A 14,578-nucleotide genomic window follows, 5' to 3' on the forward strand; every position below is an offset into this window, starting at 1 on the left:
CCCACACCCTTACCCCCCACCTCCCACAGTATTTGTCTAGATTATATACAACTGCTTTAGAGATAACATTTTTGACTTACGGATCAAACATTTTCCTTCATACCGGACACACCCTTGAGATCAGTAGAGCAATAACCTATTAAAAAGAAAGATCAGTGGAGCAATAAGCACCCAAGGGTATAACCTAGTGGTTAGTAAGCACCAAAGGGATGGCCTGGTGGTCAATAAAGTTAGTGAAAATAATGGGAGAGCCAGGTTCAAATCCAACAAGGACAACACTAATAGGTAGAGGTACTCGATATTTATGTTGATGGGAGATAGTAGATACCCGGTGGAATAGAAAGTTAACTGTTCTAAAAAAGAAGTACCCGGTGGATAGTCAAGGTGCACCCAGGGTAGTCCAGAAGTAACCTTTGTTATTGTTGACAAATAAAGGATCAACAGAGCAATATGGCATGTTTAATCTAATTGACCATTTGAAAAGAGGGAAATATGAGAAGCACTATTTCGAGGTGCATGCAAGCTGCCCCTGACATCACATCTATAAAAAAGAAAGGAGTTACAAAGCACTCTTGGGTTCAAAATATCATGAAGAGGTCTTGCATGATACCAAATAGGAAAGGGGCATGTGAATCATCAAATATCTGTTTCTTTGTTATTAGTTAACTTTTGTATGGATTCATAGTTGCACTAGCAGCACTGCTTCCAGGGAGGTATGCGTTTTTTCAGCTTCATCTAATGCGTGTCTGAAGCGTGTGTGGCATTCGATAGGTGGTTTTTGAGACTGGATTCTTTAGATGCTTGATATTCAGTTACTGGTATTACTAAAAGCTGACAGATCTAGAGTTTCATAGAGAAGTTTTTTTTTTGAGAATTAAGTTTCATACAGGAGTTTTGGAGTCTTTTAGCTGAGGTGCTTGCATTTTCTCTATGATTAGACACATGCCGTGTGGTTAAGTTTGTCCATTCTCTGCCGTTACAATGTAGATTTCTATTAGCTTAAGAGAGTTGAGATCAAATCTCCTGGTGAAATGGCGAATGATATGATGGATGAAGATGTAACTTATATTACTAAATTAAGATGATTAAAATGGAGGAAGTGCTACAGAAGTGTTTTGCAAAGGAAAGGTACCTGCTAAAATAAACGGCAAGTTCTATAGAACTGTTGTGAGACTAGCAAGACGAGTTGGCATCAACTGGTGATTGCATTATGTTGAATTTAGTCTAATGCATCATCTCCTTCAGCATGTGTGTAGCTTCTTTTAAATATTAGCCCGTCTACCTCTGTTTTCCAACCCCAACGGTGATTTGATTTGTTTTCTCTTGTGTGAATCCTGTCTTTTTGGACATACTATCACACTAAAACAGGAATTAGAAAATGAAAGAAGATAAAGATAACTACTTAGTCCGTGTTGTACCCGATATAAATCCTCGATGAGGTGGTTATACAAGTGGTTTCTAAGATATCAAAGTTGGAAGCTCTGGTTTTGCATTAGCAACAATCTACCTGTCTGTCTCGAAAGGAAATTTGATACCAATAGAGTACCTACTAAGAAACACCAGTTTCCTGTTTGGGTTGTTGAAGGCTTGTAGTTAATAAAAATGAGCAATTCCCAGATTGCTTCAAGCCAAGTTGGTTACCTGAATATTTATTCAAATAGTGTAGGTCCTTACATATTTTATTCAACTAAGATATACACAATGCATTGATATAGATGGCACATACCAAAAAGATCTCTAAAGTCTCAACAGAAGATAACACCAACGTTGTTTGTTTATAGTAAGAGCATTTAATCCAGCATTGTCTGCTTATTAATTACATGCCAGAACAGTTTACAGCTTACATTCCGATTAAGTGAATGGCCTGTTATCAAGCTGATTGTTTTATTCCTTGAGGTGTTTTTCTATCCAACTTGATGGAGGAGGCTGGAGGTTGGCATTAACAGGTGCTAAACTGAATAGACTTTGATTGCTCCTTAGTGATGCAACAAATGACTGATATAGTAGGGCATGCTATGTAAATGATGTATAGCTAATGAAGGACAAATCCTTCATACAGCTTATGAACGATAAATCAGTTGTCATTCATTAATTCAGCCTGAATTGTGACTTGCCAAGGACCCCAGTGCTTCCCAATGTTGAAAACCAACATTGTAGCATGTAAAAAGGCTAATAACACTGAGAAGGTGTTTGACAATTTTAATTTAGATTTTGGAGTATGTGTTGCATGATAAAAAAGTATGAATAGATGATACCTAGTTCCTTAAGGTGACTAAAAAGAAAAAACAAAAAAAGTGCCCGACTATACTGGAGCATATTATGCTTGATAGCTTAATCCTAAATTCCAACAGAGCTATACATGACATTTGTGTAAAATAGTTGATATTTGCAATCCTCGCCACAATCGCCTTTTAATTACTTGTGACCTTAGGAATAAATTCTCCACACATGTTTTATGTTCAGCTACAATATGAAGGAGACGAGAGGAAACACTTGGTGGACGTACCATATTATACTTTATTGGTCGTGTAGAGTATGAAGGAGAGGAGAGGAGAGGAAGCACTAGGTGGATAATCTATATTTTTTCTCTTTGCTATCGGTGCATCATCTTAATGGCATCCTACTAATATAATTTGCAGGGCACAGAGGATGATGTGGTCAATTGGCTACACGGTAATGGACTTTGGAAAATGTCGAGGGATCCATATGAGCCCTTATGGATCAAAGGAGGCGGCCACTGCAACTTGGAACTTTACCCGGATTACATCCGCCACCTTTGCAGGTTTATCCAAGAAATGGAGTGCATGACCACTGAAATCAGGCTGAAAAAGATCAAGCAAACGCTACGTCTGCCCAAGAGATCAGACACCACCATTTCTACCAACTGCTGTTGTCAAGTCAAATGCAGACTACCTAATTGTCTAAATTGCTCAAAAGTGAGCTGCACAAAATGTTGCTATTGGCCCAAATTCCCTAAATGGAAACCAAAATGCTTGGTATGTTGGAAACCTAGTTGCCTCGGATGTTCATGCACGTTACCAAAATGTTCATGCGCGTGCCCAGAATGTTCATGTGCATGCCCAAAATGTTCATTTACGTGCCCAAAATGTTCGTGCACATGTCCAAAATGCTGTTGTTGGAGCGTAAAATGTTCGTGTTGGTGATTGTTAGCAGGTGGGTGGTGGGTATACTTATTGGTTCAGTTGGAAGGCAATAGTTTTGTATAGTTTGCACAAGTTGTTGATGGACTTCCAAAGATGTGCAGTAGCCTGGACAGTTTGACATGATGTAGTTAATTTAGAAGAAATCTAAACCTATAGAATTTTATTCTTTTTATCATTTCCTCAACACTGCTAAGTTATTGCATCTTCTATGTTAGTCCTACTCAATCCAATTTAGATCCCCAGTTCCTCCTCTTTGATTGCTGAATTCATATTTCGTTCAAGTCGTATGACGAGTGCTTGCGATCTTGTCAAAAGTTATAGCTAACAGTGAGAGCACAACTTATTTCTTAACCAAGCAATTAAACAAGTGCCCCATTTGACTTGAGCCTTCCTAGACCTATCTCATGGATCTCGTCATAGGCAGCATGATGGTGTTACTTAATATGTTTGTAATTGGTGATTGCATAAATCAGATCAAACTGGTGTCAAACATTCATTGAAATCGTCATAGGTAGGGGTGGCAAAATGGGTAATAAATATGGGTATCCGTTCATATTTACCTATTTTAAATGGGTAAAAACGAATAATACCCATATTATCCATTTAAAAGTGGGTAGTTAAATGGATAAAATCGGTAAAAGATATGTATTTACACAAATTTAAAAAAAAGGTGATAAAGGATGTGGTAGTAAGAAAGTCTTTTTTTTTAAAAAAAATCTATAAAAAAAAATGAAACTTTTTTTTACATTTTTTTTTATAGGGGGGTGGGTTGGTAAATTTTTTTACCTAATTAAAATTTTGTTAATTTTTTTTGGGATCGGTGGGGGTGGCTGGTAGGGGTAGGTGTTGGGGGGGGTGGTGGTAATTTTTTATTTTTTATTTTTTTACATTTTTTTGGGATAGGGGGACTGGTAGGGGGTGGAGTGAAGTGATAAAAAAAACTTTAATTTTATTTTACTTTTAAAACTTTTAACAAGATTTCTATTATAATATGGATAAATATGGTTATCCATTGGATAACTCGTTTTTACCCATTTAAAATGTGAATCGAGTCGAGTAACTTATCCATATTTATTTAACTCATTTTTTGATCGACTCATATTCGACTCGACTCGCCGCTCCTAGTCATAGGCAACATATTGGTGTTAGCTAATGTGTTTGTTATTAATGATCGCAGAAATCATAATCATATCAAATTCAATAAAATGATGTCAAAATATTCATTGAATTTGGTTATATCATTGGAAGATTTATATAATACTGATCTTCATTTTTCTTAGTAATTTTAACTGATATAATCAATGATACACTTGTTCTATATTGAATATACGCTATCAACAACTCTAACTATAGTTAAGAAGATACATATTGATTTGATGCATGCATCAAAACAAAAAAAAACATAGCGTTTGATTATTCTTATTACTACTTCAACAAGTTAGATTCTTCTATTATTATTAGTGATGGAGTTAGAAATTCTACCAAGGAGATTAAATATCCTAATGAAGGAACACAAATTTATGTTAACATAAATAATTTAGGAGGTGTTAGTATCATACTTAATTATTTTACTATTTCTCAAGGAACATATCATAAGCAATTTATCCCCTAACAAGCCGCGAGTTCAAATTAGTCAAATTACCTGCATCATTAACCACAAGCCTCAAAACTTAAGAAAGTACTTCTTCGTATGAGTGTTTTACTCCTTAATTGTCTCACCCAACGCAAATTCATATTAGTCGACCAGTAACCTTAAGATTACAATAATCAATATTGTATTCTTGGATATAAATATGTATCCCTATCAACATTGATTACAAACCCCAGATTGTTTTATATACGATAAAGTAATTTGTCAAAATCAATAAAGTATAGAGGTTTAATACTTGTTAACATAGAAAAACAGGAAAATTGCAAACATTTCAATAATATTGTATAAAGAATTTAGAACAAAACAAAGTATTAAGAATTAGAGGAACTTTTGCAAATAGCCACTATAATAATCTTAATTATGCTCCATAGCTATAGTTTAAGCTGCCTTGTTTATATAATTCGCAGGTTTGTATAATTCGCTGGTACATTTGTATAATTCAGTTATTTTTGTATAAATTCGAAATAACGAATTTATACAATTACAAACATCAAAAGTGTAATCAGTTATACAAATTATATCATACAAATTCCAAATTATACAAAAGTTATACAAATTATATTATACAAATTTCGAATTATACAAACGTGTGAATTATACAAAACTAAAAGTTGAGCCACGTAGTTATAGCTAAAAGTAGGTCGCGAATTATAATTAAGGTAAACTATAGCTATGTTAAGTAATTAACTACATGTAATTTTATATTTACTTATACGCGTAATTTTCCCTAACAATTAACTACTCAATAGAATCAAATTTAATTGGACTACATGTTTTGGGCCATCAATTTGATTCTCTTGATATGGCCCAGGTTTTTTCTCACCAAAGCCCAGTACAGTTGAACGGCTTACCAGCTTCCTATAAATTCATCTTAATTTCCCCAAAACCCTAACCCTAGCATTCGAACCTTCAGACCGGCGTCTCAGAAATCAACAATGGGTAAACTCCGGCGACTCTTGAATACAGTCTTCGTTGTCAATTTATATAGAATAAGGTCAAATTAAAATGAAACGAGATCAATTGATGAGCTCCATCAACTAGTTGGCAAGTAGAATTGTTGTTGAATGCGTATTGATTTGTAGTTTTTTGATTTGTTAATTGTAGGTAAGGTTCACGGATCGCTTGCTCGTGCTGGTAAGGTTAGAGGTCAAACACCCAAGGTTGCGAAGCAGGATAAGAAAAAGAAGCCCAGAGGACGTGCACACAAGCGTATGCAATACAATCGCAGATTCGTCACTGCTGGTACACTTTTTCTTTCTTTTACTTATTTCACCTTGTTCATGTTCTGTAATGTTAGTAGAAAGTATACGCATTGTTAAAGTTTGAATCTTTTTTGTCTCCAAGTAGTAGTAGTTCCATTGATGCACAATACCCACTAGCTTAGAATTGTTATTTCTATGGTGTTATCCCTTTGCACTTGTAAATGAATATGCATTTGGCAAAGGTCCAGAATTATGGGTAACATAGAACATAACTGTTTACTTGCTGTGTAGTCATGAATGATACATAGAGTATATGTGTGTGTATGTATCTCTGTTGTAATCTATATACATGAGTGAGAATACAATTTTGTGCTTTTCTGATTAAACTGTTTTTGCTTGGCATTTGAATTTTCTCGTGAAACTTTACTATATCTAGTACCTACCTAATAATTTATTAGTTTTTCTTCAGAATCTAGAATCCTTGTTATTAAGCATTATAGTGTATATTAGGGATTGTCAGATCTTGATATAGTAGCTCATTGGGTTAACTAACTTGAGTTTGTATGCCCTTTTTCAGAAGTAAATGATCTTTCTTACTTTTCTATTAAAGAAACAAGTAGTTAACTTGTTCTAAGGCAATTGCTAACAACTGTAGACATGCACAATGATGCTCAGAGACTAAATGTGTGCATGATCAAATTGCTTATGGATAATGCACACTGAGTGGTGCATGTACTTGAGTATATTATTTATACTTGTAGGCGATGGTGTATGAATGTTCTGATGATATTAAACTATATCCGTAATCTCCCCAATATGCGTTAGTTATCCCTGCATCTTTGCTACTAAGTAGTATTCTAGACTAGCTTTCTGATTGTCAATTCTAAGTAGTTTATTTGAGTAGTCATATTTCTCTGTGCACTATGTTTGCTCGGACTCTTCAAAAATGTCCTCGGGGGTGTGTTGGATTCTTCAAAATTAATGTATTTTTGGATAATCCGATATAGGTGCGTCATTGAAAGTGAAGAGTCTGTGCAACTTAGATCTTTACAGTATATCTATTGTAGTTCTATAAATAAACAAAGTCTAATTGATAGTTTTTTTCTCTTTATCCAAAAAACATTCAAACTTAGTTTCTTATGCTCTAATATTTTCTTGCAGTTGTTGGCTTTGGTAAGAAGAGGGGACCAAATTCTTCTGAGAAGTAGATGAGGACATGAGTTACTTAAGCCAGAGAAGTTGTTTTCACCTTTGCTTTGTTTGTAAATTTTGATTCTCAGACATCATAATGGGAGAAGACTAGTTTTACTACTGGTATTTGTAGGATGGATGAGTACTTTTGTTTTTGGAAGAATTAATTGAATTTTATCCCGTCTTTTTTGTACTTCATCAAAATCATTTTAATTCATTGTTTGACTTTCTTGATGTTATTGTTATTGCTTTTGCTATTTTAAATCTATAAACATGGTGGAGCTGTTTTCTGAAAACATATCTTCATTCTGGTGGTTTAATGTAAGTTGGAATTTGCACAACATTAGGTACTTGTTGCAGACCACAATTAATATTGGAAACACAGCTTTGGCGCATACACTAGATGAAAAATTAGAAGACGCAAGCAGATTATGCAGTACAATTGAATCACCAAAAGCATCATTTGTTTGAACAAAAGTTGAACATTTTACAACAGAAAGTACCCAAAAATCATAATTTGCTTCAATCTGGCAATCGGGCTGGGATGAGACAATAATCGAGTCAAGACCTAATTCAATTCAAATTTGCTAAACTATTGGTTAGGTAATGAGTTACATTATGGTTCAAGACCCAACCCGATCCAATTTTTACAAAAAATTAATTCTATTTTTTTTTCATTTAAACTATTGTAGTGCCTTAAAAAAATTCTTCTTCTTTATTATGGATATATATAACATATCAAATTGAAAAATAAGTATTTTAAAAATATTTTGACAAGATTTTTTATGAAGTTAATTCAGGTTACATATCAATCCAATTTTTAATAGATTGAAATGAGTTGGGTTGAAACGGATTAAGCTAACGAATGGGTGGGTTATTGATCATCCTGAACTTACACGAATTGGGCAAATTGAATGGGTTGGGTTATATTTTGCCACCTCTAGGCCATTTGATTTCATATATACTAAAATTCATTATGTATCTCCCTTAAAATTTTGTTGTACCATAACTGTAGTTCGAATTTAGGGACAACTGAAAATACATTATTTGAATAATGTTAAATAAAAAATATACTAGTATAATTGTACTCCCTCCTTATCGTTTTACATTAGTGCTACTTCTTCTTTACACGTTCTTAAGAATCAAAAATAAAAATGAGGTTTTACTAATTTACATCGAATGAAACTTAATAAACTCATTTACACTTTAAAAAAACAAAGAATTAAAAAAAATCGTACAAATCAATTAATAAAATTTAATTAATTTTATCTTGATACACCACTGACGTGTTCAATCATGTCTCCGGCCTAAATAATACTTATTATAGCTGCAGTTCTAACATGATTGACTAAATTAATCCCTTAAATTGGATTCATTCTCATAATAATAATAAAACAAACAAATATGTCGAAATTTTTTTTCAGTAATATTTTTCATAATTTAATAATTGTGACTGCAACAGAAATCTATTATTTCTCTTTTTTTTTTACAAGGAAAATTATGTATCTACTTCATTCAACTGCATATATCCTCGCCTTCTTTTATCAATTAATCATGATTATAAGTCTATTTTATCACTTAACTTAATACAATTTAATGTAAATATAGAGTGCGGATAAAGATTTTATGCACTAAAATTAGTACAAGACAAGAGAATAATGTTTGATTCTATGGATTACTAAACAACTGTAGCCCTTTAGATTTAGATCCAAATGGCATAAAGTGTGTGCTAACTTTTTATTATTATTATTTTGTAATACTGTTGGTACATGAATATAGAGAATCTAGGAATTATTAATATAATAATTAGTAAACCTAGGTTCATGTATTGTGGATACCATCATTATTCTTCCAACTTTTTAATTCCCATCAATTTATAATTATTTTTACTAGTTTCAACTTTATATAAAGATAAAAAAGTATCATGTGATTTTCAAATTCTCCTTTAAATAGGTAAATAGAGTTTGGCTGTCCATATATTACTACCAAACCAAAGGTATCATTTGGTTAAAATAATTTTGCAGAAATTAATAATGCATGAATTTTTTATGCAAAAAAAGCATTACACCTAAAGAACACTAAAGTCTAGGCCTCCTAAATATCAAAGAAAAAAACTACATACAATCTGTTAATTCAAAAAAATCTAACTACGCAAATGTTGAAATAAATATTGACATCTTTGAGCCTTCCTTGTTGTTCGTAATACTTTTAGTATAACCTTAACCTTTTTGGTATTTGTGCAATTGCAAAATTGTTATTTATAAATATTTGTGCCTCCAAATATCTTCGAGTTTCTAACTTGCCAAGTATGATAAATCATTTTTCCCATAGTAACAATTTTCGTATAATCGTATTCTTATTCCATATTTTATCTCGTAATATGTAATGTCAAATTTTATACATATATTAATTTTCCTTACTTTATCAACCAAATCTATGTAATAATTTGCAAATCACACAGGAGATGTAAACCGTACTAGGCAGATTTTATGTGACAGACTTAATTCAGAAAGCAGTGAGGAGGGATCAACCACCCTTCAAACCAACTGAGCCATCTCGAAGGACGGTAGATATTTTTTCATAGTATAAAAATGAAAAAAAAATTGACACATAGAAAGAAAAAACATTGAACCAAAGTGAGACATGTGGATGAGTATCACGATCTTAGTTTAAATTTGTTTCTTGTTTGTTGTCTTGAGTAAATAAATAAAAGACTTGTCAATTTAAATTATGACTATCGATCCACTTAAATCATATCATAGTTGGGTGCTGCCAAACATAACATGGTCTTTTTTTCACATGGAAATATCCCTTCTTACTTTTAATTATTCCATGTCATATTCATTGATGGAAAAAAATGGTCAATGCAACCAATATTCCTCCAGTTTTGCCATAAAATATGCCGTTGATTAAAAAAATTAGCAATTTTTAAAGTCCAAAACTTTGTAACTTTTTCATTTCTACTAATCATGGGCCAAATTTTGGTGTCATTATCATTTGAAAAATTAAAGTTCTAGTGGGATCAATGAATTTTTTTTATCTTTTATCTACTTATTGTCGTAATTTAAGTAATGTTCATGCAAGTTATTTCACATATATATAGTAGTACCTTTTTTTCAACACACTTTCCCACTTCTCTCTGATTTTAAATATATTAATTGGAAAAACTCAAGTCCTTTTAGCAGCAACGTAACGTATCTAGTGTAATGATGACAATAATATATAAACCGTAGTTTTGTCTAATCGAGATATAAAGACTGGTTTATGAAGAACACTTTTTTCAAAATTCAAACCAATTTTGGACCGTGAAAAAAGCATGACAACTACTATAAAACACCATATAAAATATCAAAAAAGAAACAATGTCGCGTTACGCCAACATACAATAGGGTGCTCTAACCAATATATGATGCTTACTTGATGAACTTAATTATGAAATAAAATTGTGTCTTTACTATGATTGAAACACAATAGAAATTATGATTGAAACACAATAGAAATGGTAACAGATATCAAATTAAGTACCTACAATATGCTCTGAAATTTAGAAAATGTCAAAAGAAAAGTTTAATGGTTAAATTAAATTGCTCTTGTTGAGAGTCGAACTCAAGACCTCCCGCTTACTAAACGGGTGCTCTAACCAACTGAGCTACAAGAGCTTCTGTTTACTATTTAGCGTAAATCTTATTGTATCACTGTCAAAAAACTAGAACATTATGCACACCATTTTACAAGTAAATTTAATAGATTTCAGATTGATTTATCAAATAATTAACTGCATTAATCCCAAATTATTCATCTTATCCCTCGTACTCATTTCAGAACAGACAAATTAAAACAGAAGAAGAGTAAACAGCTAAATATAAAAGAACAATCACATAGAATTGTATGCATAGTGTAATTGTATGTGTTTAAAGGAGGATATTAATGATGACTATCTACATGTATTCGTATTATTTTTTTATATGTATATTAAATCTTGTACATATCAAACATTCTTAATTAGATTTCTGAATTAATTTACTCCTTAAAGTTATTTTAGAATTTCACAAACTTACTTATACTTTCAAAAGAAAATAATCGGAAGGGTAAAATGATGAAAAAATAATTAATTCTATTTTGATTTTATAAACTGACAAGTACTTTGAGATAACTATTTTCAGTAATATGAATATATATAAATAATAGGGGACAGAAGAAGTGTAGTATTTAACTAAAATATTGACCATATTGCATGCATTAGTTTATTTATAGAAAGAAACAAGTTTTGCAACTAATTAATACAGCTAGCGTTCTCACATCCAAATAAAAGAAACACGCAAAGGGAGACGGTTAGGTTTACGTTTGATATTTTGCTTTTCTGTTCTAGGAAATAATTAAATTAATACTCCATTCGTTTTAAAAAGAATGGTCTAATTTCCTTTTATTCTGTTTAAAAAAAAGTGACCTCTTTTTTTTTGGCAACACTTTAACTTTAACTTTCCACATGGCATGTTTAAGGTCACAGGATTAAAAGACATTTTGATACATTTGACATAACTTTAATTTAAAACCACAAGATTAAAAAAGTTTTCTTTCTTTTCTTAAACTCCGTTGCAAGTCAAATTAGGTCATTCTTTTTTAAACGAATGGAGTAATTGTTTTCTGCTAATTTTATATGAAATCAATGTTGACCTAAATATATGTTCTTCATTCCACATTCCCCCCCTTAATTCATGTATACATGCATGTGTTTTGCCTGAATTTATGCCTCTCACATGACCAATGCATGTTCAATAAATTTTAATAGTAAGAAAATAGCAATATACAATAATAACATACCAGGCAGTATGGTTCACAAATAAGTTCGAAAAAAAATGAATGTACACATATCTTACTTCAACCATCAGAGGTAGAGAGACCAAAGTAGTGATTAAATTGGAAAAAATAACAGATACTAATGCTACTAATAATAAGATCTGGCTCCTTTCTATTTTCATTATCTCCATTTTCCTGGAATTCTTACTTGGATTAAAGCACATCACAAGAATTAAAATTAATGATTAAAAATTAATTAATTAATTAAAGTAAGGTTTTAACCATGATTTTGATAATATTAATTTCATATATTTGCTTCCAAAAATTTTAGTAATCCCACAATTAATCTCATTTACGTGAATCTATTATAATTTCAGGAGTTATGACTACGATTTTCTCAAATCTATTTAGATATTAAGTTCTTTTATTATGTTAGTAGATCTTACGTGTGGAATCATCCTAATAAATTATTGTTTAGTATTTGTTACGTTAACATGTAATACTTGTCATATAGCTGGTAAATATGTATTTTTTTTCTTTATATTCTCTTCATTTCGATTTGTTTGTCCTATTTAGGAAAATTAAAGATATTTTTTGAATTTATGTAGAATAATATTCCCTTTGTTTCAATTTATATGTGTGGTTTGTCTTGACACAAAGTTCAAAAATTAGAAAAGAAGTTTGAATCATGTGGTCTTAAATTAGATATATGCATTATGTACCAAAATGTCATTTAATCTTGAGATTTTAAATATGTCATATTAAAATTAAAATTGAAATGTTATCAAAAATAGAAAAAGTCATTATTTTTTAAACAGTCTAAAAACAAAAATAATATAAACAAATTAAAGCAAAAAGAATATTATGTTTGAATTTGCATAGAAATACATTGATCCTAGTACTCTGAACTAATTCTTATAGTCAACTGAAACAAAAGGGTAACATAAACTACACTTTTTATCTTTAGCCAAAAGATAATATTTTCTTTGTCTCAATTTGAATGATACCGTTAGATTTTATACAGAGATTTTAGAAAAGAAGAAGAAGAAAGTTTGAAGTTTTTGATCTAAAACAAACATATAATTAAATAAAATAAATAGTACAAATTTTGGACCAACAAAACAATTGAAGTACAAAAAACATGGAATGGGTAGTTGTTATCATATTGGAGTTGGATGAATGGTCACGACACATATGGAGTTTTTTTTTGGTGTAAATTAAAGTATAAGATATTGCGGTCGAGCTCGTCGCCTGGTGCGGGTTACCTCTCTTATGTGGTTTGCGAGCTATTGCGTAGGAATGATGATTTTACCTGTGCGCACCTAAAGGATAGCGACTGCGGGTTTCCCTTGTCATAAAAAAAAGAAGAGAAAGTATAAGATATAATAATCTTGGAATAAAATGCAAGTTTATTTTATCATGCATTTGATTGGAGGTATTAAATTATTTATACTTTAGTAATGAGATAATTATCTTGAGATAACTTATTTTAGAATAATTAATTTCAAAATAATTTATTTCCAACCAAACGACCTCATTAGTATTATATATATTTTTGGGAAGTATGATGAGCTGGAGGGTGATTGGAATATACTAAAATGGAGCGCCGGGCAATTTATTTTCTTTCCTAAATAAGTATATGCAAATACATTAAGGTAAGCTAAAAAGATAAAACTCCTACATACTTGGCTTTTGTCCAAACGCGTTATTTTTTTATTTTATTTTTCTCCGATGTCCAGTATGGACGTCGGAAAGTCCTATATCGAGCTAAAGTGTATTCGATTAAATTTAAATTCAAATAAAAAAATTCTATATTGAGATAAAGTGCTTCCTAACAAAGGTGACTCCATATCTAAGGGGATTCAAATTCGAGATTTCTTGATTAACGTTGTTGATTCGTTATTATTGCAATTTGTCCTTTTCTTCCACAATTGAAATTCGAAAATTGGAGTTGCAATTTGTCCTGTGATACAGCCGTTACAGTGGGCCACGACATCACGATGAGCCAGGGAATTATCACCTACACCTCAACACCACCATAATAACCTACTCAAACCAATAACAATGGAGAATTGGAGTTAGCTATGTTTTTTGGAAAAAAGTCCCATAAATATATTTGCCAATAATTTACGCATTATATTTTGGCCTTACGACTGCCGTGGCGGAGCCAATTTTTTTAATAAGGGGGTTCAAAATCTGTAGAAATAGACACAGAAAGTAGTCGAAGGAGATTCGACATCTATTATATATACATAAAAAATATTTTAACCATATATAAAAATATAATTTTCCACCAAGAAGGTTCGGATGAACTCCCTTAGTATAAGGTGGCTCCACCCCTGCTTATGAGTGATGAATTTATGACTTTCACATAAGAAGATTTGAAAAATAAAAATATATTCATCTAAAATTTTGAATTTGAAATATCAAGATGAATTCTAAATTAATTAAATTATTTAGTCTTCTTTAGTTTTATATTAACATGATCCAAAAGAAATATAAATATAAAGATATTTAGGAGGTTCATAATGGATATGTAGCATATTCAAGGGCGCGGAGCTACAGTATAAGCT

The 14,578-nt window shown here is 31.5% G+C and overlaps 2 protein-coding genes and 1 non-coding gene across 3 annotated transcripts in view; 2 read left to right on the forward strand and 1 right to left on the reverse strand.

The window, feature by feature from the left end:
- LOC102588263 (alpha/beta hydrolase domain-containing protein 17B) overlaps positions 1–3,384 on the forward strand; it is an 8,802-nt gene extending 5,418 nt beyond the window's left edge. Inside the window, exon 5 of the mRNA XM_006352852.2 lies at positions 2,640–3,384. Within this exon, the coding sequence (XP_006352914.1) occupies positions 2,640–3,164 (525 nt within the window). The 3' untranslated portion in view covers positions 3,165–3,384. The remainder of the gene's footprint in view (positions 1–2,639) is intronic.
- Positions 3,385–5,666: 2,282 nt separating this feature from the next.
- On the forward strand, positions 5,667–7,425 carry LOC102588595 (40S ribosomal protein S30). Its single transcript, XM_006352853.2, has 3 exons — positions 5,667–5,754; positions 5,920–6,057; positions 7,179–7,425. The coding sequence occupies exons 1-3, from the start codon at positions 5,751–5,753 to the stop codon at positions 7,223–7,225; spliced, it is 189 nt and encodes a 62-aa protein (XP_006352915.1). The 5' UTR covers positions 5,667–5,750; the 3' UTR covers positions 7,226–7,425.
- A 3,368-nt stretch (positions 7,426–10,793) lies between these two features.
- TRNAT-AGU (transfer RNA threonine (anticodon AGU)) lies at positions 10,794–10,867 on the reverse strand. Its single transcript has one exon. It is a non-coding gene; the product is annotated as a tRNA-Thr (tRNA).
- Positions 10,868–14,578: the final 3,711 nt, after the last annotated feature.

Source organism: Solanum tuberosum, unplaced genomic scaffold, assembly GCF_000226075.1.
Source record: "Solanum tuberosum cultivar DM 1-3 516 R44 unplaced genomic scaffold, SolTub_3.0 scf00144, whole genome shotgun sequence".
NCBI classification, from domain to species: Eukaryota; Viridiplantae; Streptophyta; class Magnoliopsida; order Solanales; family Solanaceae; genus Solanum; species Solanum tuberosum.

Coding starts and splice junctions, on each gene's coding strand:
- LOC102588595 (XM_006352853.2), top strand. Junction 6,058..7,178: donor TCGCAGATTCGTCACTGCTG/GTACACTTTTTC, acceptor ATTTTCTTGCAG/TTGTTGGCTTTGGTAAGAAG.